Here is a 26,483-nt window from a genome sequence, read left to right as displayed (position 1 = left end):
AGTGAAGACATTTTTGATACCCTTCCCCCCTGTTACATATATTAGATAATTGCTAAGTAGTTCTACTTCAAGCTTCTTTTAACACAGACAAGTATCCTTGCCAAATGCATCTCTCAACTTTGCACAAACTTCCCAATATAGGAAGCATTACAGCCATAAATAATTCAGTGCTAACATTCTGATCCACAGTCGGTAGAATATTTAAATCCCGTGCCCTATTTATAGACTCGATATGCCCATAAAGTATTGTTAATATGATATGCCTTTAAATTGCAGACTCTTATGCAGACAGATCGCAGCCTTTCGCGTTTGAAGGTATGGTATGCTGTAATAATAATAATATGTAGAATGGATAGATTCGGTTAAATGTTGGAGTTATGGTATCCATTTCTAAATCCAGGCAACTTAATTTAGGATATCTTTACCTCCTGGCAAGTAATGTCTTTCACAAGGACCATTAGTAGAACCAGTTGGTTGCCACCATAAGGAAGTCACAATGAAATCTTTATGTTGGACTACTAACACTGTAAGTGCTGGGGGTAGAAACACATTATCCTCCATGAGACGCCTAGGACAAGTTAGGCTATTCACAGACCCCTTTTATGCCGAACCTTGCATCGCATAACAACATTTTGTGGTAAAAGCACAAAATCAATCAACAAAACATATTTTCCCTCCATATTTTTTCTCAAAAAACAAATAGTAAAAGTGCTAGAAATGAAATCGTTCTCTAAAAAGTTTATGAAAATGTAGGAAAAACCTTAGAAAATGTATCCAATAGAGGTGGTTATACATATAGGTAGACTTCACACGTAGATTGCAAATGCAGGGGACAGTACACAACATAACACAGTTAATGTCCTTATGGATAGCACCCATTTGGCTGCAGCTGTTTTTTGTATGCTTTCATCATTTTTTTGGCCGAGAAGATCATTAGATCTTTTGTGTCATTAAATGCAATAAATATATGTTTGTAAAAATGTTTTATTTTATATACATTGGGGGTGTTTTACAGTAGGGGGTTATTGTGAGGTCATAACCCCTAGGCCTTTTAGATTTTTTTGTTTCACTTCTTGTCCTGGCAGCAAGCAGCCTTAAACACTAAAGTTCAAATGTTTGGAGTCACTTAGACATTTCCTTGATTTTGAAATCCTGTCCATTAAAATAACATGAAATGGATCCAGAATACAGTGTAGACATTGTTCATGTTATGCATTGTCTTCGCTAATCCACGTTTAAGTTTAAAAGATATTTATAGAGCAGGCATTATTAAACACTCCTCTACATCCACCAGAAAAGCCAGAAAACTTGTGTTTCCCACAGAAAATGTGTAGTTCTACCACCACTGCAAGGGATTCTGGGTAGGCATATGCCTAACAATGATTATCTTTTTTTGCTTCTAGATGCACATATATATTTCGTGACCTGGGACCATATAACCACACAGTCTTGTGTTTGAAACACCACACAAGTTTGCATGCCTGATGAAATCTCAGTCCTTTTATTAACCCCTTCACGACAAAGCTCACAATGCATTGCCATTAATGGGTTTAACCCCTTCAATCCCAGGGGTTTTTGGTACCTCAAAGCCCAGAGCAATTTTGCCATTTTTGGGGTATGTCGGTTTAGCGATGATTCTCTTTTCCTGTGAATAGTGTACCCATATGAACTATGTATTGTTTTTTCAAGGAGAGATAGTGCTTTCGTTTGATACCATAGTTGGATGATTAGCTGAAAATTTAGAATGAGAAATTTAGTAAAAACTAGCGAAGATTAGAAAATTAAACTAATTTTTTTTCACATTTTCCCTCTGAATCCTCACAAAATTAGGTAAAGTGATGGAAAATCCCCTCCAATTTAACAATTCAGGTGTCCTGATTTCAGAAATACCTAATTTATATAGATTTTCCAGACTTTCCCAGCACCAGGGAGCATACTATAAGGTGTATAATTTTGTATAATTTTTATGCCTATGGCTTAACGGGTTTGGGGGTTGTGAACGGGGGCAGAAGGGTTATACTGGCTAGATGTTATGCTAGGGCAATGGGAAGTAAGGTTTTTTAATAATTTTTTTATATATATTTTTTTTATTTTTTTAAAATTTTAATTTTTTTACATTTTTTTTATTTTTTATATATTATTTTTACACAGAAATGGTTAGAGGTCCTCCTAGGGACCTCCTGAACATGCCAGTGATGTCACAATGACATCACAGCTCACATTATAATTTTTTTTTTTATTATATATATTATTATTTTAATGATTTATTTAATATTATTTTTTAAATGAATTAACTTTTTTTTTTTCTGCTTTTCTCTTTCAGGACGGGAGGGGGAGTGAGAGAGATGGTTTCTCACTCCCCTCCCCGCAATCCCCCTGCACCGATCACGCAGCGTCTCTGTGCCTCATTGGAGGGCAGGATATCCCCGCAGGGGATATCCTGTCGTCCGATGACCTTCCGGGTTACGTCAGCAGTGACGTAACCCGGAAGGGAATGCCCGATTGCGCGTTTGCAACTGCGCGATCGCGCGATCGGGCACTTTCAACCGTAACAGCTTACCGGCTTTCATGCCGGAAGCTGTTACGGGAGATCAGGCAGCAGAAAGCCGGCGATGCCGGCTTCTGCTGCCAGGGGGGAGCCAAGGCTGTCAAACGACAGCCTGGTCTCCCGTGCAGCGGCAGGGATGTGTCCCTGACGCTGCACGAAGGGCTGGACGTACCGGGACGTCCATAGGGGTTTCTTTGTGGGCGTTTTTTGGACGTCCCGGTACGTCTATAGGGGATTGAAGGGGTTAAGGACAGGGTTAGGTCTGGCAAACAAAACAATTTAAATAAAGAAGACAAAAGGTTTAGATGACTATAGTTTGGCGGCTTATCCTCTGCCAACAAAACCAGACTTTTTGGAGAGAAATGCAGCCTCACTCACTGCTTCTTTCCTCTCTCTCTCTCTCTGAATCCCTGCGTGATGCTGAATAGCCGTATATATATATATATATATATATATACTAGCTAATAAAGCCTTATTATTCTTACATATCAAAAAACTCTTTGTAAACAACATTTGGGGTATAAACTATTTTACTTGAGAGTTCCAAGCAACCCTGAAAGGTATGAACAATTTTCATCTTGACTACCTTTTCAGCTGTAGCTCTAGAAAAACTGACATTCAGTTGTCGTGACTAAATATGTGTCGGGGAAAATATATTCCATTCTTAGTTAAAGTGTGACCCTGAATAGGTCTAGGCAGGGGCGTAACTAGAGTATTTGGCCCCTGGGGTGGATCCTGTATGTGCCCCCCCCAAAAACAAAAAATACAGGCCCACGTTAGGCAGTTGTCGCAGCACCCCACTGATGAGTGGCACCCGGTGCGGACCACCCCCCTCGCCCCCTTTAGGTACGCTACTGGGTCTAGGGCGTGACACTTATTAAGCAGTGAAGTTTTACATTGAAGGTAAGTGGGTATTTTGCCTTTAATTTAAAAAGCTGTTAAAGCTGTTAACGAGCTCTTCCTTTTGAAAACAATGCAATGACATACTGCATTACTCAGTTACCCAAGTCTGTCTTATTTTATATATATATATATATATATATATATATATGTGTGTGTATATATAGGCATCTGACTTTAACAGAAGTCTTGGAGCAGCCAATAAGTGTCATGAAAGATCTCCATTGAAATCAAGACGAATGCCTGCTGCACGGGAAATAAATGGCCACAGCGTTCGCCGAGCCTATAAAGAATAGCTTGGTGTTAAACATCAAAAACACCCAATCCTAAACCAACATAGGCATACTGATACCGTATATTATTCTGTTTCAGTGAAATGTATTTCCCAGAACTCAGTTGTGGGCTGTGAACATCTCAATCACATATAATAGTTTACTGACGCAAAAGGCTTTGGTTCAGGAGAACAATATGTACTTTTTCTCTAGGCCACTGACTTCTCCACATGATCCTTGCCACAATCTAATTATTCTTGCTCAAGCAGTCCATCTCGTTCTATCTCATTCCCCCAAAGTCCTGATAAACTGAAAACTTGCAAGAGAAAGGCCTTCTTTTCCTTCTGTACCAGTAAATCTTAATATTATTCCCAATTTGACTGTTATTGTTAATTTTCCCTTTAACAGCGCAACAGAATCGGCTGCCGTTCTATAAAAAAAGTAATGTAATGTAAAACATATATTTAAAGCACATGTAGATCATGCCTTTCACATTTTTATTGGAGTACATAAAACACACATTATGCAAATAATAAAAACCAAATCAGGACCGATGTGAAAATAATTGATTTTGAAATTATGTTCATAAAAAAAGTTGTCCTAGCATGTATATAGTTATCTCCCCTTTAAATATTCCACGTTTGTATTTACTTTGTAGCCTTGGACGTGTTTTTATTTTATGGCAATATTAACCAGTTGGCTTCTGTAGATGTTTATTAACTTGCAATGAATGTTTCACATGCAATTAAACCATTCTTTAATTAGCCTTTTTTTTTTCTCAAGGTGAGGGGGTTTTTCTGTAGACTAAGCTACTAATATATTGTTAGATCTTTATTCCCACAGATTTATGTATTATATTCTTTAAACCGTTGTTTAAGAGTAAGTAGCAAGGTCTTCGAACATTTCAAATCCATGCCTTCACTATGCATTTTGAAGCGCCAATGGCGGTGAGGTTCCTCTCCTAGAATGGCCAAGGTGCCCTTGTATTACCTACAATTAAACTAAGGTAATTTTGACATAGTGCCACCTGTCCCTTTTTTACAAGGTGGGCTTACCAAGGTTTACTCTTAGACGCATATAATTAAGGTGAGTTGAAGCTCCCGCTTTAGTGAATAAATTCCCATGTAGGGAAGTCCATCCCTTTTCAAAGGTGAAGCTATGCAAATAGATAAATCATGAAAGCAGTTAAGTCACGTCGATGAAATAGTCCATTGCTCTTCATCTAACTGGGGTGTGTTCAATAAGCTTCTAGCTGGATAAACCTTTTGGTTTGGTCCATTATAATGCATAACTATAACTGGTAACAGGTTTAAAGCTCCTTAGACTTATCTCATTATTGTTCTTGTGATTTTCATAATTACCCCTCCCCACTAAGTTGACTCTTCCATATTGTTAAGTTTCTGATTCCTGTTGATTCATAGAGGCAGCCTTCACTGAGGATATACTTTATACTAATTTAGCCAATTTTTGCCACAAATTTTTCCCCGTGACAAAATACAACCTTATTTTAAAACCAAGTATATTTTCAAAACAAGCCGATTTACCAACAATCGGCAAACCCCTCTGTGCCTACTTTTCATGCTTTGCTGTGGACCCGGTGTGTACAGCAGGACACAGCAGAAGGAAGTGTGAGGTAATACGCGTGATGTCATGTTACCTCGCACATCCTGCTGCCGGTACAGCTCTATACACTGCATGAGCGACACAGGATGATGGTATGTATTGTCTGTACCCCACTCCATGTTTAACACAGCAAGTCACAGACATTGGAGGAAGGTTGCAACAAGCCTATGCATACATAACCAGCCGATAACACCAGAATCTAACAATATAATTGATTGTTGTTCGATGCAGTAGGATACGGATCATACGTAAGAACTATATTTTCTGACTGCTGTACCGAAGAATTGATAGCTACTATTTTTATCTGGTCGCCAATCCCTTTTATATTTAGGAATTGAATTGAACCGTTTGAATTTCCAAGCCCATTTAATATGTGTGGTTGTTTCGACTGATCGTTTAATTGCTGTATGAAGACAAAAGAAATTTTTTTTGGCCGCCTCTAGAGCACCTAAATCATTAATGCAATTTGGGAAAGTACTTTAATAGTAATATTTTAGGTAAGAATTATGCGTCGTGGGAGGGAAGCCATTTCTACAAATGCCTGGTGCAATTAAAGCTTGAATAATGTTTATTGTAATCAACATCCTCCTGTCGTTATGCAAACTATAACCCATGCATTGTTTCATTGTAGAGAAATATCATGTTGTAAGATTATTTAAAGTGGGTTTTTTTTTTACCAATGAGACCGATAAAAAGCACTGGTGAATTTTGTGGCTATCAGCTGTTCAGCAGCAACATCTAGACAATGTAAAATATAATAACCCACATATATCTTGTCTTTTATTACATCATTTTATACCTTGATATATTACCACCACCTTGACACTAGCACTGTTAATAATAATGCATTTTATTATAATGTAAAGGTTTATTGTTATGTTACTAGTTACAAAGAAAATGATTCCATCTATAGGAAATGTGTTTTAAGCTGGTTACAAATACATAAATATTTTTACAGGCTCTCATATCTGGTTAAACCGGTAGAGATACATTTTCCTTATACTTTTCTGCCACTATACAGGAGCACCGTGCCCAGAAAGTCCAAAAGAGTTCATAACGTATCTTCCACGTGTTCTGTTTTAAGTGGGAATGTCCAGATTTTTAGACACAGTCTAAAGATTTTGGAGGCAGTGGTGATCAGGGAGATTAGAGGACCACTCACTGAGCTGTAAAATTAATTAAAGCACCCATGTGGCCACCTATCAGTGTATTGAAGCAGAGTGTCCCAATATGATGCCATATCCTGGCGTTCTGTGTCAATACTTCACAAGGTTGCTGAATAACTATAGTTAGTTGTTGGTCCTGCTTTAGCCCCCCACTAAATATGCTGCCACACACCTCTAACTGTGTCTGCCCCACCTCTGACCATATCCTCAACAAAGGTACCCTTTTTTGGGCACCTGAAATGTTGGGGGTATGTCATATAAAATTGCTTCTCCAGGATGATAGAAAGCATAATTGTGATTTAAAACATCAAATGCGGAGATAGGCAAAGTGTCCATACAAGAACACCAGTGTCTGTGGCAAGGTCCATAGAACACCTTTAAATTGTCCACCACAGACCCCAGTAGATGTTCACCATGAGCATTGTTGGTGCCTACCCTCGGTCATAAGCTATAAAACATTTGATTCCAAATACCCCAAGTAACTCAATCTTCAAAGCAAATATCTTCAATGTCAAACACTTTATTGCTATGCACCTCCTTATTTATTTTACTAATTAAAGGACCATTACAGCCTTTTCTTTATGTTATATGCATATTGGCGCCCATTCGTTTCCTGCACATGCTTAACTGCACTACAATTCTAGCAGCTCCTATTGAGATCAGTCAAAGTAGCAGTAGCCTATCATGTTTGCTATCTTTGCTATCTGAACACCAATGATAAACTGGCATACATGTGATTGGCTGCTACTACTCCTGTTGATTTAAATTGGCACTCAGCTCCCAGTGACTTTAATGGGTGTGCTACTGAGGATGTGAATGAAGTGTACTAAAGTATGCTTCCTGTTTACACATCTTGGTTTCAACAGACGCAGCAGAGGAGGTAAACGAGAGACCATTTTTTTTAATTCCAATAATTAAGAAATATGTGCATTGATTTGCATGCATTAAAATACATTGATGTCCATGCACAATGGTCCTCAGTATGCATTAAAACATGAAATAAAATGTATGAGATTGTCCCTTTAACTTCCCAGTAACCCATGTGGTATCTGTACCACAGCTATGAAATACTGAAATAACCTCAACACAACCTTTGGAAATATATTAATGTAGAGCTCCAGTAATGCAGAATTACAATGTTGCTGCACCTAAAGTGATGTACACTGATGGTTATGAAATTATAAATGTACAAAGTTGTTCTCAAAGGTCATGTTATATGAAACCTAAAATATTTTTTTGGGTCATAGCTGATGATGCTATAACCCAGCAACTCAATTACTTCCTGCTTGGGAAGAACATTGATCCTCCCAGCTACCATACACTTATTATGTTTGTATATGTATATATGTATTCATATGTATACATACAAATACATATATACATATGTGTATTCATATGTATACAAAAATTAGCATGCATGGATGCACTATTATCTTTGTGGCGTTGCTTTCCATTTTGTTCCTGTGGAATGTATTTAGATTTCTCAAGTCAGGCATGACAGAGACATTACTCATAATCTACAGGGAATGAAACCAACTTTGCAAATGTTTGCTAAACAGCTTTATTCCTAAAGCGGAAATTAATGGATGACTTGACACTCATCGCATCGAAAAAGGCAGATTCTGGAAACGTATACATATTAACACACAGATCCCTCCTGCATGGTGATAAATATTTACATTTTCTTTCTGAAGACTTCCTGACCTTTACCATCTTTGATGACAACCTATTTTCTTAATCATTCTCTATAATATTTCATACACTTCTATTTTTGTTTTCTTTCTTCTTTTTTTTCCTGACCATTTTCACATAGTGGTTTTTTTCCACCAATTAATCATTACCAATTACCAATTAGTGAAGGAACCTCTACTTAAACTAATGCCTAACATTTTGAGATGCTTTTTATAAATGTCATTGTCTTCGAGTACAAGCATCCCTAGTTCCTGAAAAATGTTCTGTCTATCGCCAAAGGTCTACATTAAGATGTCCAGGCGTGCCTACAAACATTCAAACTGTTGAACCATCAATCCCCAAGTCAGTTCCCTATTTATGTAAAATTACCATTTTATGGGTTTTTGCTCCAGCTAAGGTAATAAAATCACACCGGATTGAATAGTCCCATAGGCCCTAATAAAACAGACTCCTTGGTACATTGGGAGCAATATTCTTTTTTTTTTTTTTTTTTAGCTATTTTCAGGAGTTTTCAAACTTTTAATTGGCATAAATTTTGTGAACAAATAAGGATTTAACTCAATAAGCCATGGCGCCAGATGAACTTTAAGTATAAGTGTTACTTAATTAAATTCTGTTAAATAGTTCCAGTAAGTCAAGGTTTTAGGGTCTCCTGCCGGGTGCCCTAAGAGTAATTAAAGGTGCTGTTAATGAGAGAAGGATGCTACTGTATCATGACAATATAGATGCTGAACTTTAATGACAGCGGGTTGTTTACACTTGTGACTTTTATTACAACGCATTATGCAGAAATGATGAGAATCACAAAGCATTGCCTACTTTATGCTACTGGCACCTGTTTTCAAAACACTTTCCTTAAGCACCATACAGCTGCTTGATACAGAAGACTGAAAGCACACGCTGTAGATAAAACTTAATTAGCCATTGCCAGCCAGATGAAATCAATTCCTCCAGCATCATATAAAACCTTTCTGGACAAGTGCTGGGAAATAAACTGATTTATCAAGGAGACATTTGTAAACTTTTTTTTTTTTCTTCTTCCAAAAACAGTAAAAACTTTCCAAGCTAGGCAAATGACATCAGGCAGCTTTTAAATCACATTCAAAGTGATGATGAAACAAAAAGTGTATCGCCTCCTTATTTCGTTTCATTTGGTTCTTTCTTTGGCAACCGTTAAATTTCTCCTATTGTAAATTTTGTAAAGTGTGACAAGAAGTGTGATAGATCATACATAGTGTAAAAACACTAAGCAATTTTATATATATGTGTGTGTGTGTGAGTGAGTAAGTGTGTGTGTTAAAACATATGCACTATAAATCTGTGTGTGTGTGGGTATATATATATATATTTTTAAATATATATATATATATATATATATAAACATACATATAGAAATACTATGTATCATCTATACTTATTGTTGACTTGAATCTTACATTGCATGACAGCAGAAATGTGACAGTTTACAATATTCGCCTCCGTGTCTTTCATAAAATCATGACTTTACGTCATGTTTTAGTAAAATCTCCAAATTGTCCACACTGCCTGGTGTCATTTTCCTTAACTTGGTGTTTTGCAACATATTGAAATCCACTTTTCCTTTTCATACATATGTATACAGTGTGGTTAGAAGAAAAGACTTGCCAAGGTCACACAGCTATAACTGAAGGGTCAGGGCATACCTAATGGGAGAACTCTGTATGGGGTCCAACTTAATATATATATATATATATATATATATATATATATATATATATATATTTAAATATATGCAGTATTTACAAGATGGATCGAAACATATATCAGTGTCAACCATTGAGAGTACAGGAATGCTGACATACAATGTAAGGAGTCCATATGTTCATGTGGCATATCGCTGCTCTCATTGCCTGTTTGGGCTATATTTATATATTTATTTGGTCCATACCGCCTACATACTATAAGTCTGTTATCTCACCAGGCAGGCGTTTAAAGAGTTAAAGTATTGCGACTTTACTAATAGCGCTGTATGATTATATTATAGCGTTCTGATGTGATCGCATTAGATCGCTTATTTTATGTTAGCGCTCGCACATGGTTTGATGACATAAAATGATTCCTCACCTCACTTTTTCTGGTAAAGTCGCTTCGCACAACGCTAACAACCGGTATGTGCAGGGTGGACGAGATGAGCTCCAGCTCCAGCATCTCGCCTTTGGTTTGGGGGAACGCCAGGATGGCGCTAACCCCCTGGACCACCACGGTATGGCAGACACTCTGAAGGAAGGACACGGGGTCGCTACTCCAAGAGGTGCTGGTTGAGGAGGAAAATGGGAGGATGGGCAGATCTCCTAGCCCGGCTTCTATAGCCATCACCACCTCCAGGGAGAGATTGTAGGGTAAAAGCCCCGGCACCCGATTGAGATTATCCACTGCCAAAAGTAGGGCATCTCTGGGAAACAGCAACTCATCTCCACCTCGGTAGCCAATAAAACTCCGTGGGCTATGGCTCCACTTTCTCCCCACCTTAGGTCCATCCGAGCCGCTCTTATCTTCATCCCTTGGTCGCCCATCCATCCCTTCAACCTCATCCGCATCTTGGCCACCGTTTGAGACCAGCTTCTGAAGCCTGGGGTCATTTTCGGTCCAGGCACGGGAGTTCTGGCTCGGAATGCCTCTGGTTCTCCAGGGCTGAAGCTGGACAGCGCCGATTCTTACCGTGTGCCCGATCCTTTTGAGGATCTGACAAGGCTGAGGGTGTGAGGATGAGCCAGGGACCCTGGCTAGCACCAGAGCACAAGGAATCAGCAGGCAGACCCTGCTCAGCGCCAGGCACCACCAACTCAGTTTCAACATCACTGGCATCGAAGAGAAAGGAGGAGGGCGAGAATGACCAGCTTTAGTAGAACAGTCAAGCCTGAGGTCCTGAAGCAGAAGACAAGTCTTCACCAGCAGAGCGCACAGGATTCCAATAACCTCATCCTCTCCCCAAAAGTTCTGAGCTTCTCTCTCGCTGGACGCCTCAGCAGCTCCAACAAACATGAGCAAATGAAAGCACGAGTAAGAAGGGGCTGAAAATAAAAGAATTGTGCCACTTCAAGGGGCTCTCTCTCCGCCTTTAGCCTCCGCTGAACACATTACAACAGTGTAGATGGCGATCGCAGCAAACTTCTCCTTTAAACGCCGGTTTTAGGAGCCGCACGAGTAAGGATCGCTACATGAGTAAGGAGCGCGCACGATCTCTTGCATCTCTGTCATATCTTTTATTTTCTTTTTTTAAAGCTTAAAAACAAGATGAATGGCAATCGATGCTCTTCCTAGTAAGACACGCACAGCGCATTTAAGTAATCGGATGTCTCCTTTTAGTAAACAGGTGTAAGAATCTTCCTTGACAGTCCAAAAGTTGCGTGCTGCCAGGAGCTTTCGCAGTTAGCTACGGCCGGTCGCTTGGCTGCGCTAAAATCCCACGGAAAAGCAGAGGAATCCCATGCTAGGAGGCGCTCCCTCCCTCCATCTGCTTCTGCAACGCAATGGTCACTGGGATTTGTAGTCCGTCGCGTTCAACTATGTACACTTAGGAAGAGCAGCAAAACTACATTACCCACAATGCTCCTAGAAAAGCCATCGTCTCTCATCTTGCTGCAGTAACCAGCCTGAGTAGAGCTGGTGTCTCCTGTTTTCTACAGATCACTGTCAATCAGTATTCCTTCACATAAGTTGACTACAAAATCTCCTTCACACCCGAACTACATTTTTATATAGTGTTTTAGCCCAGGAGTAATTTTGTATTGTTATTTGTATTATAGTGCTTTCAACATATATTATTATTATTATTATATTTTATTAATATAGCACCAACAATTTTCACAGCGCTTAATACAATACATATATTCAAGGGGTAGGACAAGATTAGAATTGACAGAGTAAGACAAACCGATACATTAGGTGGAGAGAGCCCTGCTCGCAAGCTTACAATTATTTTCTTTTGCATAATAAGATCGCTCTTACCTTAGATTACCACGGATTCCAGGACCATATCCTGGATGCTCCTTAAGACGTTGTATCAGGGGTGTGACCATGGGCGCGGTAGGCCAGTGATAGATGAAAGGTTTAGTGGAGCAAAAGGTGAGGAAAATAAAGAAAACAAGTAGAAGAGAGAGAATAAAGAAATAATGAATGTAGAAATGAGAGAAGAGAAACAGTAGAATAGAAGGAGAAAACAGATGGAGAAGAAAATGACTGGGGAGAGAGAAATGGCATGAGAAGAAAGAAAGAGAGAAGAGTGAGACAATAAAGAAAAGGGAGAGGAGAAAAATGAGAGGAAAGTGAGAAGGTGGGAAGGAGAAAAAGCTTAGAGAAGATATTTTAGAGTGTAGAGAGATGAAAGAAACAAGAAAGGATGGAAGAGAGAAAAAGAGAAAAGGTGTAACCGCTGACCCGTTGTTTCAATGGACAAAAATTTGGGACTTGCTTCTTTGTTTCAGGACTGTCCAGGTGCAACTGTACTCTTACTTTGCAAAGTATTTTTTCTTCCCAAACGCCAGGACAGTCCACTCATTTAAATATTTTGACCGTTTTAGACAACCGCACTAAACTAGCCACAAAAGAAACAAGCGGTATATTATTGAGGACATATTTTTCATCAAAGAATGTAATGAATACACTTGAAGTATATCAGGCAACAATTGCTCCATTAGAGAGAGAGGCATTCAGCTCCAAACTGGCTGAATTATATATAATTTGAATATAAAATAGCCATTGTTTGTACCAGGTGGTAATAGTCACAATTTTCTCGAAACAAAAGAATACATGTACATTCAGAATGATTTTATTTTCACAGAAAGGTTTAAAAAAATAAAACAATTTTAGTTTAAAGCTTTTTGAAATGTAAAACTATTTGCGATATCTTAAATAACTATGTTACTTTGCAGTATTATTTCCCGTGCATTGGGCTCTACTGTCATGATGCAGGGAAGGCTATTTCCATATAGTGATGTGCTTTATCCTGTTTTGTCGTGATAACTAAACCGCTGTCTGTCATAAGTCTTTGACTACTATTTCAATTTTAATTAACTCAAATAGGTCAGCCATTCAAGCTGTAAAAATGAAATGCATTCAATCAATATCAATATAGTTAAAATCATTATAAAGAGAAAAGCAAATAATTGGATGAGGGGACTGGCGTCTTTGCATACCTATATTAAAAAATACTTACTAGGACATTTTGGTGATGGGGACTATAAAATCGGAGGTCTTGTCACTATAGCAACCAGGGAAATGTTCCTGTGTTTTGGTCCATTCCTTTGGTTGCTCTGATTGTAAGACATCTATTCAAAGTCTAGAGGCATTTTTATATGTAATCCCTGGCATAGACGGATGGGTCCATATAATGTGAAGGCATGTCCCCAGTAATCTCCTGCTGCAGGACGCGCTTGGCTGGCCCTGTATAATGTATAGCTATATCAGTGAGATTCCTCAACTCTCATCACTAAATTGAGTTATGCACTTAGCAGGGCTAACTCAGCCCTTCTCGCTGGTGAAACATGTCAATGTTGGCCGAGGGAGGGCCGGCACCATCTGGCAAGGAGGCAATGGCCCATCGCACCACCCCGGTAACTAACATGCACTAGCACAGATATTTACACTCGTGCTAACACATACATGCTCATACTAACACACGTACAATAACACAAACATATATACTTACTTCCATACTAACGCAATTTTACATGTTAACACACATTAAGCTGACAAGGAAACTATTTTACGTCAGCCAAATAATGCAGGTCGACAAGTTTCCTGTTGAGGTGGGATGTACACTGTAGTCTGCTTTGAGCTTCACATGACTATTGGCTTGATATCTGAAAGACGGATAGAGGTTCAGAAAGTATAACCCCAGATTCTGTATGAATAGTCTGTCCCTTTGATATAGCTATTCCCAAAATATTATCTGGAAGGTTTGAAATTAGTATCTCAACCTTGAATATCTAACTTTTCCCTATTAGCGTTCAGCTTTGTACGTAGGAGCACGTCACCATCCAAGCCTTCTACCATGACACATCCCTTTGTATATTTTGTGAGTTTCCTTGGAATAATGATATCTGTACATGTCTCAGTCTGTCTAGGCCCTTCCAGTACACCCTATTGTCCCATTAAAGTGGAAGTCCCATATGCTGTCAGGCCCGTAATGTGGAGGACCCTGAAAAGCAATGTTGTTAATGTAGTGTGGGGCATTTTCCAATAGTTTAGCTCTTATCCATAGTTGAAAATGCTCAGCATCTGGCCCTGCCCATATATCCCTCAACCTATATAACCTAGTTGTGGAATCAGATAATGGATTTCAAATAACCCTGTTAACACACACTATTTCTCTTAGCAGGGCTAACTCAGCCCTTCTCGCTGGTGAAACATGTCAATGTTGGCCGAGGGAGGGCCGGCACCATCTGGCAAGGAGGCAATGGCCCATCGCACCACCCCGGTAACTACCGTATGTGCTCGATTATAAGACGACCCTGATTATAAGACGACCCCCCAAAATCTGAATATTAACTTAGGAAAAAAGAAAAAGCCTGAATATAAGACGACCCTAAAGGAAAAAAGTTTTACCAGTAAATGTTAATTCATGTAAACTATTTTTTTTAATAAAAGCTATGATTGAGAAAAATATTTTTTTTGTTTTTATTTCTTGTATTTTCCAGCCTGTCCCCCAGTTACGCACATCTGCCCCCAGGCTTGCCACACCAATATGGCACTGTGGCCCATGATATGCCTTTTAACCCTCTATATGCCACTGTGCCCCATGGTATGCCTTTTGACCCCCTATATGCCACTCTGCCTCCAGAAATGCCTTATACCCCTATATCCCATTCTGGCATTTAGGGGGTTAAAATGCATATTATGGGGCAGAGTGGCATATAGGGAGGTATAAGGCATTTCAGGAGGCAGAGTGGCATTAAGGGAGTTAAAAGGCATTGTATAGAGCACTCTGCCTCCAGAAATGCCTTATACCCCTATATGCCACTCTGGCATTTAGGGGGTTAAAAGGCATATTATGGGGCAGAGTGGCATATAGGGAGGTATAAGGCATTTCAGGAGGCAGAGTGCTCTATTAAATGCCCCCTTAACGCCACTCCAGAAATGCCCTATGCCCCCATTTAACTAACACACACACACACACTCTCTCCCCCCCCCCTCCCCTCCCCTCTCCTCTCTCCTCTCTCCTCTCTCCCCTCTCTCCCCTCTCAGCCCTCTCTTACCGGTGCTTCCAGCCGGGGCAGCGGGTTGACGTCGCCTTCTGCTGCAGCCGGAAGGAGGTGGAGTTGGCAGCGGGGGTTTGTATGCGTCCGTCGCGTATACTTTCCCCGGCTGTCAGAGATCAGAGATCTCTGACAGTCGGGGAAGGTCTACGCGACGGACGCAGACAACCCCCGCTGCTAGCCACACCTCCTTCCGGCTGCAGCGGACGTTGTCTACGCGGATCGCGTAGACGTCAACCCGCTGCCCCGGCAATACAGCAGGAAGCACCGGTAAGTGTGTATGATGGGGGGGGGGGTGAGACAGGAGGATCCAGGTCCCCTGCAGCGGTGCGGGGGATCTGGATCTTAGTCTCCTAATCAGACTCTATTTGAGGTCTGATTAGAAGACGACCCCGATTAGAAGACGAGGGGTATTTTTCAGAGCATTTGCTCTGAAAAAAACCTCGTCTTATAATCGAGCAAATACGGTAACATGCACTAGCACAGATATTTACACTCGTGCTAACACATACATGCTCATACTAACACACGTACAATAACACAAACATATATACTTACTTCCATACTAACGCAATTTTACATGTTAACACACATTAAGCTGACAAGGAAACTATTTTACGTCAGCCAAATAATGCAGGTCGACAAGTTTCCTGTTGAGGTGGGATGTACACTGTAGTCTGCTTTGAGCTTCACATGACTATTGGCTTGATATCTGAAAGACGGATAGAGGTTCAGAAAGTATAACCCCAGATTCTGTATGAATAGTCTGTCCCTTTGATATAGCTATTCCCAAAATATTATCTGGAAGGTTTGAAATTAGTATCTCAACCTTGAATATCTAACTTTTCCCTATTAGCGTTCAGCTTTGTACGTAGGAGCACGTCACCATCCAAGCCTTCTACCATGACACATCCCTTTGTATATTTTGTGAGTTTCCTTGGAATAATGATATCTGTACATGTCTCAGTCTGTCTAGGCCCTTCCAGTACACCCTATTGTCCCATTAAAGTGGAAGTCCCATATGCTGTCAGGCCCGTAATGTGGAGGACCCTGAAAAGCAATGTTGTTAATGTAGTGTGGGGCATTTTCCAATAGTTTAGCTCTTATCCATAGTTGAAAATGCTCAGCATCTGGCCCTGCCCATATATCCCTCAACCTATATAACCTAGTTGTGGAATCAGATAATGGATTTCAAATAACCCTGTTAACACACACTATTTCTCTTAAACTTTGGGTACCCTTAGCCCATATGTGGCAGGGCTTCTTGTCACTTAATTCAGAAGGAGCTTCTTAAACCTGTACTACAGAATCCCTAGTCAGATATAACAAAGAAAATGAGTTGGCGTTATCAAGTTTATCTGCAACCATACTATGGGGTTGAAGCAGATACTCCCCAGTCCTATTGCTTCACAACTGATTAACATGACGCCATCACATAGGAGCCAAACCAACAAACCTTCCCCAGGGTGTTGTCAGAACTTGCAAATAAATAGGGTTTATTGTTCCAAAAGGCATAAAAATAAATCTCTCTGGTAGGTTCACTAAGTGTGGAGAAGCGGTTTCAGCATGAGCCAATGTCTACAGTTAAGCGTACAGGTTACTGGACACCCAGTAACTTGTTCCGGGAGCGCTTCGAATGAATAACTGCACAACAGGTTGTTTTATACTCTCCAGATAAGGTGGTGATACCACGTGCCTATAAGAATGGACAGTGGGACGCAGTCCAGCAAGCGCTGTCCGCAAACACTGTGCCTGTGTGCAAATGGAATAGACACTTGTGCAAAAAAACAAGGAAAGCAAGGAGGAATATAAAAGAATGAACTAAAGCCAAACAGCTGCATGAGCACTGAACAGCCGTAGAAGAGACAACTCCCATCACACACACGCTAATACATACACACTCATGCAAACACATACACACTCACGCTAATGTACATATATACATATATACTCACAAAATCATTCACCCACTTAGTTTGCCTGGAACTGTGAGGGCATCCACACTTTTACCACAGCTCACATTACATCGCCTTTGAGAGTGGGCCATTCCATGTCCCCTGTTTGAAGAATTGTGGTCTGGCCGCTGGGGCATTTGTCCCCTTGCCTGATTGCCCCTGGTGGTGGCCTTTTATAATGAAGTGAGCAAGTCAAATCCACAATACTCCTGCCAACTCTCCTTTTAGTGAATAGACCATAGAGTGTTTCGGACAAATATTTGTTTCCCTTAATTCCTCAGTAAAGGTTGCATTGGATTACTACTATAAACCCAAGTAGTGTAGTAACAAGTAGTAACAAGCTTCCTGTGCTATGTGTGGATTATTTTAGTATTTTTTTTACAATTTAAGCTAAAAGCACTTTCAAATATGATGCAGCAGCATAGTGGCAACTACAAAAATACTTTATATTAATATTTAAGTGCAAGAAAAAAAAACATACTAAATATTTTATCATGAGACTATGAGACTCAAGATAATAAGTGATGTGATACTTTTCCGTTTCCATATTCTGAGCTGTAAAACATAGGATTTGGAAAAGTGACAAGAAACGTGTAAATAAAGAATGATTTTGGCAGTTGTGAGAATTAACCTTGATGACTTCTTGTTCTACTGCAAAGATACAAAGACATATTTTTCTATGGGTATAATGGATTTCTACACATAATTTAGATTTGACTTTATTTAAACATTATTAAAAAAAAACATGCAAAAAAACAGAATGTTGCAGAATCTTGTAATACCTTTTTTATTGGACTAACAGTATTTAAAATAATAGACGAGCTTTCGGGAATCCTCCCTTTATCAAGTCAAAAGCATTTCTGACCAAGCAAGTGAAAAACACAGTTTAAAACTGACCAGTACATGTTCTGATACAGGGTTAAAACAGGGGTTAAAACAACACGGTAGAGAATTTGCAGACAAAAAACTAAGAGGGTCGTAAATAGTAAATAGTGGCATATACTGCACAGATAAGGCTAGAGGGGGAGCAGGGGTGAGCGTGTAGGAGAGAGAGAAGAAGAGAAAAAAAAAAAAAGCACAGGTTATAGGAAGTTTTGATAGTGTGCTAAGAAGCTCAAATCCACATTAAGTCCTCTGTTTTTACAATCATAAAAATGTATCATTTTGGCTTCAAATGTCTTTCTTTCTTGGGTGTTTTTGAAATTACCTCTCAGTGTTTTGATTTTAAGGTCATGTATGGAGTGACCTGTTTGGGTGAAGTGGTGCCCAACTGGAGTGCAAAGGTTTTCTTCATCATGATGATTGATGGAGTATCTGTGCAGATTCATCCTTTTATTGAGTTGCTGGCAGGTTTCACCGATGTAACACCCTATAGTACATTTGGTGCATTGAATCATGTATACAACATTTTGTGAAGTGCATGAGTACGATCCTTTAACCCCTTAAGGACCGGGCTCATTTTTCGTTTTGTACCCTGTGGGACCGAGGCTGTTTTGACACTTTTGTGGTGCTTGTGTTCAGCTGTAATTTTCTCCTCACCCATTTAGTGTACCCACATAAGTTATATATTGTTTTTTTCAGGACAAGATGGGCTTTCTTCAGATGATCGTATCATCTTATTTACTATAAAAAAATTAAAAAAACATGGTGAAAAATTGAAAAAAAAACACATTTTATGACTTTTATTTGAAAAATCTTTTACTCACCTAAAAAAGCAAGTAAAAAAACTAGCTAAATAGATTCTACTACTTGTCCTGAGTTTAGAAATACCCAATGTTTTTATGTTTTTTTGCTGTTTTTTGTAAGTTATAGGGCAATAAGTACAAGCAGCGTTTTATGATTTCCAAATCTTTTTTAACAAATCTGGTCAGTCTGCCTCCATCTCCTCTTTGGAACATCTTTGAAGCCGGTTAACTCAATTTAACCCATTCAAACCATATATTTTTGAAAACTAGACACCCCAGGGTATTCCAAATGCTGTTATTGTAACCCTTTCCATGCACCAATTATACAACTACACTTTGTCAAACTTTGTAATAGTAATTTTTTTTATTTTTTTTTCCACACAAATTGTACTTTAGTTATAGATATACAGGTCCTGGTATATGCCACTGTTAAACAACACCCCAATGTGTGTTCAGGAACATCTCCTGAGTGCAGTGATACCCGACATGCATGGGTTTGTCGGGTTGTTTCAGATTTAAAATGCCACATTTGGGAAGTGCGCTTTTTTTCTCCATTTTGGTCAGTCTGTACCTATGCCCTATCTTTGAGCTAGGCCACTCCAATTTACCCCATCAGCCATTTTTTTTATATATTAGACACCCCTTGGGTATTTGAAGTGCTTTTATTTTAACTCTTTGTTGAGATTTTTGAGAAATTTTAGCACTTGCTCAAAATAATAAACTTTATTTTTTAATTTAATTTAATTTTTTTAATACTTTTTTTATATTTTTTTTTACACATTTTGCTGGTACTGGATGGTTCATCTAGTGACATCACTGCATAATTATTTTTAAATGTTAGCACATTTTTTTTTAAATTTTTTTTCCATTTTTTATTTATTTTTATTTTTTTTTAATATTTTACTAATCACATAGTGATTAGAAAGCTGGGCTCCATTGACTTGCATGGTTGAATGCAGTACCTGTATTCAACCAGCAAGTGGAGCCAGTTCTCTAGAGGGTCTGGAGACCCTCTAGCGAACTTTTTCGTCTTTATTGTTTTATTTCCCGGGCCGCCGCCATCTTGCTTGATGGCGAAGATCACCGGCAGCGGCGGCTGTGACCGCTCTCCGGAGCGGTCACAGCCCACCCAGAGGTAAGTGTTTGGTGTCGCTGGATGCCTCCTGATCGAGGCATTCCAGCTTTTAAAACGGGCGTCCGCCGCCATACAATGTGAGGCGGCTGTTGACGCCTCGGGGAGGGGCCAGATATGGCCCCCGATGCCGATCTCGGCCTTGTTGAATGCCTCGACATCGAGGCATTACAGTAACGCCGTTTAAGCGAAGAAAGTGATCGTTGATCACTTTCTAAGCTTATTTTACTTTTTGACGGTTCAGGACCGTCAAAGGTCATTTAGTGACCTTCATGTCATGACGGTCCTGAACCGGCAAAGGTCGCGAAGGGGTTAATATTGTATGTCTTGTTGTTGTGGGTGGCTGTGTTGCTGGTACAGATGTGTTGGCAAAGTTTGCATTTGGCTTTGTTGCATGGTTTGCTTCCATTATCTGTGTGTGTAGTTTCAGTATGTAGTTTGCTACTCACCAGCTTTTGTTTGAGATTAGCTGGTTGTCTGAAGGCAGTGGCGACTCTAGAAACAATATATAGGGGGGGCACACAAGATACCACAGTCAAACTGGGGGGGGCATTAATAATTTCCACCATTAAATCATACCACTGAAAAAACACACACATATATATATATATATATATATATATATATATATATATATATATTGCCAAAAGTAATGTGCTATGGAATTATACTTTTGTTATTGGCCAATACAATACTTGTACATTCAACATGGGAAGCCTGAAGCCACAATTTAGTAAGACTAATCCTTGAAATCCTTTAAACAACACAATACCTTAACTTTTGCACTAAATTATTTCAGGGCCTAATATTAGATCCTGCTGCTGATATATATAAATATTAGATCCTGCTGCTGATATATATAAATATTAGATCCTGCTGCTGATTATATTAGCCCCTGCTGCCCATATATATTAATATTAGCCCCAGTTGCCAATATATATATTAATATTAGTCCCTGCTGCCGATATATTTATAAATATATATATAAATATTAGACCCTGCTGCCGATAGCAGGTATAGATCAACACATTAACACACAAACCCAGCTTTGCATGTATAGATCAATTGAAATTCACTTGTGATCTCAGCACTGAAGGTATATATCAAATAAACTGAATCAGACATACAAATCCTGTATTTGCAGGTATACAATAATAATATATGAAATGTAGCATTGCAGGTATAGATCAAATAAATACATGGAAAAAGCATTGCAGGTATTAATCAACTGAACAAGACATACAAACCTGTATTTGCAGGTATACATAAATAATGTATGGAAACATAGCATAGCAGATATGGATCTACAGAAGAACACACAAACCCAGCTTTGCAGGTACAGATCAATTGGAATTCACATAAAAACACGGCATTAAAGGTATATTTAAAACCCCTAAATTACAGGGATAGATCACAGGTTGCACACCCCAACCACGCTGCCCACATAGAACCTGGTCAGCACCCAGATAACACACATAAGATTTGCCATCTTGGTCCCCAAGGCTCAAACATCCTGCTATTGCCATCTTTGCCCTTACACAATTATACATCTATGATACACACGAACACATTAACTCATGCTCTCCCTCATTCAGACAGTTCATCCACATATTAACTCATGCTCTCCCTCATTCAGACAAATCATCCACATATTAACTCATGCTCTCCCTCATTCAGACAATTCATCCACATATTAACTCATGTTCTCCCTCATTCAGGCAATTCATCCATTCTAAGAAACTACACCCCTTGGAGCTTCAAATGACGGGCTACATGTATTTCTAGGACAAAAGCTGAGTGCACAAATAATGATGGAATATCTCGCTTTGGCTAGAAAATATGTTTTTTAACCATAGCGACATGTTCATTTTTGTCTTGCGCACTCCAGGTTTGTACTAGAAACACATGCAGCCCCTCATTTGATGCGCCAAGGGATATCGTTTTTGCAAATGTGTACTTTTTGTGCCATAATTTTACTTCCTACGTGAGCAGTAATGCCACGTCAAGGCTTTAACCCTAATTACTGACCATTCACACGCCTTTCATATCTCCATTCACTCGCAGAAGCACACACCATTCTTTCCCGTTACAATCCCAAAGAAATGATGGTAAAGGGAGAAAAAAAAAAATCACTTTTACAGCAAAAATAAGTTTTGCAGTAAAAATGCAAGGCGCTCCAGGGATGAGATGGTTACTCACGTACCGCACGGGCTAAATGGCTGATTTTAATAATATTTGCAGTTCATCAGGATTTCAAAAATTGCCTCCCTCTACCGTTGGCTAAATTTAACCCCATGATCAAAGGCATAATAGGATTTAAAATTAGTATCGGCCATTTTTAAAAAGGGAATGTAACTTTTTATAGCTATATGATCACTGTGGTAACATTGGCTACCACAGTGATCATTTAGCTAGAATACTTAAACTTTTTTTTTTTTTTAAAGTTAAACTACTTTATGTTTAAATAATATAATTTGGGGGTCTCTAGGCAATTTTGATCTTTTTTTATCTGCCTTTAGAGACCCCCAAATCCATTTTTTTTACATTTTTATTTTTTTAACTTAATATTTTTTATTCTTTTTTTACAATCTATAGGTAATCGCCTCACCTTTCCAACGGTATATGTTGGGGGTATGTAGCTGCTTAGATGCCTGAGATACAGGCATCTAAGCAACAAGCCCCCATACCTCTTTAACTGACAATTGTCAGTTGTTAATAAAGTTGCGCGGTGACGTCATCGCGTCATTTCGCGAGACGGCACCGGGCGGATTGGGTGGCCCCGGTGATGCCCTTCAGTTTCAGGGGCAGATCGCCGGGGTAGGTGGTGATGGAGGTCCACAGACCTCCATCAAGGTAAGGTAGTGCTACTGACGGCAAGGTGCCGTCGTTAGCACCTGACTGGGACTGTCCTGGGTGGTTACAAATCCGGCGGGGGGGGGGGCAACAGGGGGGGCAAGGAATAACCTAGGGGGGGCAATTGCCCCCCCTTGCCCCCCTGTAGCGACGCCAGTGTCTGAAGGCCAAGATGGGGGGTTCAGGGAAAATTTCTTTTAACACCACATCCTCTGCTAGCATTGGCTGCAGATCCTTGATGATTTTTCGGATTTCTTCTAGGGCAGGATTGTATGTGGCTACTAGAGGTATGCGTGAGGGTGTTTGTTTGTCTGTGTATTGCAACAGGTGTTCACGTGGTGTTTGTAGAGCAGAGTTAATTTTCTTATTGATGATCCTAGGTTTGTATCCCTTTTGTTTGAGTGTCTCAGACAGTGTTTTTAGATGCATGTCTCTGTCATCAGTGTTGGAGCAGATGCGGTGGTACCTGGTGGCTTGGCTGTGGATGATGCCTTGCTTTGTGTGGGATGGATGGAAGCTGGATTTGTGCAGGTAGTTGGATCGGTCTGTAGGTTTTCTGTATAGGGATGTATGTAGTGTGTCCTTGTTTATTGTGACAGTTGTATCCAAGAAGTTTACACTTTCTGTGGAGAAGTCCATTTTGAGTTTGATAGATGGGTGAAATCTATTAAATGCGTTATGGAACTCTCTGAGGTTTTCTTTTCCGTCCGTCCAGACAATGAAAATATCATCAATGTAGCGATAATATTTGTAGGGTTTGTGAAGTTGTGTTTCCAAGAATCGTTGTTCCAGGTCAGCCATAAATAGATTGGCATATTGTGGTGCCATTCTCGTCCCCATGGCAGTGCCCATGGTTTGCAGATATATATTGTTGTTGAAACTGAAGTAGTTGTGTGTGAGGATGAATTCTATGAGTTTAGTAATGGTTTGAGGACTGTATTTCTGGTTATGAGTATGTTCTGAGAGGAACAGAGAGCAGGCCTCAATTCCATCTACGTGTGGGATGTTGGTGTATAGAGATTCCACATCCATGGTTACAAGTATAGAATTGGCAGGCAAGTTTGTAATTTGACTGAGTTTGTTAAGGAAGTCAGTGGTGTCTTGTATGAAGCTCCTAGTGTTTTTAACAAAGGGTTTTAAAATATTTTCCACTAAGCCTGAAATTGGTTCGGTTAGTGCGTCCATACCTGTTATTATAGGTCTGCTTGGGTTCCCTGGTTTGTGGATTTTCGGAAGCATGTAGAATGTCCCTATGTTGGGATTGGTGGGTATGAACGTTTCCAATCCTTTTTGCTGTTCCTCTGGGACAGATCTGATCAGCTTCCTCAGTTTGGCAGTGTATTCCTTGGTGGGGTCTTTGATCAGTTTCTTATAGTATGTGCTGTCTGATAATTGTCTGTTTCCCTCTTCTATATAATCTTGGGTGTTCATAATAACGACTGCTCCTCCCTTGTCCGCTGGTTTGATGGTTTGATTATTCCTTAAATCCTTGATTGCATCTCTTTCTATTGGTGAAAGATTAGCTCTGATTTTATTATGGTGCTGCTTTGTGACTAAGGATGCAGTTCTTAGCCGGAAACTTTCAATGTAACTGTCCAATTTGCTGTTGCGTCCTGGTGCTGGAGTGAATTGAGAGTTCATTTTCTTGATATTGTAATCCGGCGTTGTGGTTGTTTTCTCTTTATTGTGAAAGAACTCTTTTAATCGTAGTCTCCTAAAAAATTCTTCCAGGTCTGAGTACAGTTCAATGTCATCTAATTTTGTACTTGGACAAAATGATAATCCTTTGGAGAGGACAGATATCTCAGGTGTGGACAGTACGTAATCTGAAATATTTATAATTCCTGAGCTTCTCCACAGAAAGTGTAAACTTCTTGGATACAACTGTCACAATAAACAAGGACACACTACATACATCCCTATACAGAAAACCTACAGACCGATCCAACTACCTGCACAAATCCAGCTTCCATCCATCCCACACAAAGCAAGGCATCATCCATAGCCAAGCCACCAGGTACCACCGCATCTGCTCCAACACTGATGACAGAGACATGCATCTAAAAACACTGTCTGAGACACTCAAACAAAAGGGATACAAACCTAGGATCATCAATAAGAAAATTAACTCTGCTCTACAAACACCACGTGAACACCTGTTGCAATACACAGACAAACAAACATCCTCACGCATACCTCTAGTAGCCACATACAATCCTGCCCTAGAATAAATCCGAAAAATCATCAAGGATCTGCAGCCAATGCTAGCAGAGGATGTGGTGTTAAAAGAAATTTTCCCTGAACCCCCCATCTTGGCCTTCAGACAACCAGCTAATCTCAAACAAAAGCTGGTGAGTAGCAAACTACATACTGAAACTACACACACAGATAATGGAAGCAAACCATGCAACAAAGCCAAATGCAAACTTTGCCAACACATCTGTACCAGCAACACAGCCACCCACAACAACAAGACATACAATATTAAAGGATCGTACTCATGCACTTCACAAAATGTTGTATACATGATTCAATGCACCAAATGTACTATAGGGTGTTACATCGGTGAAACCTGCCAGCAACTCAATAAAAGGATGAATCTGCACAGATACTCCATCAATCATCATGATGAAGAAAACCTTTGCACTCCAGTTGGGCACCACTTCACCCAAACCGGTCACTCCATACATGACCTTAAAATCAAAACACTGAGAGGTAATTTCAAAAACACCCAAGAAAGAAAGACATTTGAAGCCAAAATGATACATTTTTATAATTGTAAAAACAGAGGACTTAATGTGGATTTGAGCTTCTTAGCACACTATCAAAACTTCCTATAACCTGTGCTTTTTTTTTTTTTTTTTTCTCTTCTTCTCTCTCTCCTACACGCTCACCCCTGCTCCCCCTCTAGCCTTATCTGTGCAGTATATGCCACTATTTACTATTTAGGACCCTCTTAGTTTTTTGTCTGCAAATTCTCTACCGTGTTTTTTTAACCCCTGTTTTAACCCTGTATCAGAACATGTACTGGTCAGTTTTAAACTGTGTTTTTCACTTGCTTGGTCAGAAATGCTTTTGACTTGATAAAGGGAGGACTCCCGAAAGCTCGTCTATTATTTTAAATACTGTTAGTCCAATAAAAAAGGTATTACAAGATTCTGCAACATTCTGTTTTTTTGCATTCTTATACACTGGACTAATACGGCTACCACAAACTACAGTAAAAAAAAACAAAAATAAATAAAGAACTAGCATACATTTTACTTTTAAAGTGGGTGTAGTATATACTATGTGGTCAGAACTATTGGGACACTTGACCATTACACCGACAGGGACTTTGATGACATTGCATTTTAAATACATAGACATTAATATGTAGCTGTTCCCCCTTTGCAGATTTTGGAGTGTTTCTGTGAGAATGT

The 26,483-nt window shown here is 39.5% G+C and overlaps 1 protein-coding gene across 4 annotated transcripts in view; it reads right to left on the bottom strand.

Moving 5' to 3' along the window:
- Window positions 1-11,036, bottom strand: part of LOC149284252 (glutamate receptor ionotropic, NMDA 3A-like) — an 85,102-nt gene extending 74,066 nt beyond the window's left edge. The window contains exons 1-2 of one of the 4 annotated variants that reach the window (XM_089496942.1): window positions 10,767-11,036; window positions 10,305-10,646 (exon numbers count right to left, since the gene is read on the bottom strand). In XM_089496942.1, coding sequence (XP_089353068.1) covers window positions 10,305-10,646; window positions 10,767-11,036 — 612 coding nt within the window. Of the gene's footprint in view, window positions 1-10,304 lie in introns of all 4 variants that reach the window. The other 3 variants (XM_089496941.1, XM_089496940.1, XM_089496939.1) reach the window with 3 other exon arrangements.
- Window positions 11,037-26,483: the final 15,447 nt, after the last annotated feature.

The sequence above is a fragment of the Sceloporus occidentalis genome, unplaced genomic scaffold (genome assembly GCF_023333645.1).
Source record: "Sceloporus occidentalis isolate IW3139 unplaced genomic scaffold, rSceOcc1.0.p SCAF_96, whole genome shotgun sequence".
NCBI lineage: Eukaryota > Metazoa > Chordata > Lepidosauria > Squamata > Phrynosomatidae > Sceloporus > Sceloporus occidentalis.
The sequence above is the reverse complement of the archived record's forward strand: the minus strand, read 5'-3'. Positions and strand labels throughout refer to the sequence as shown.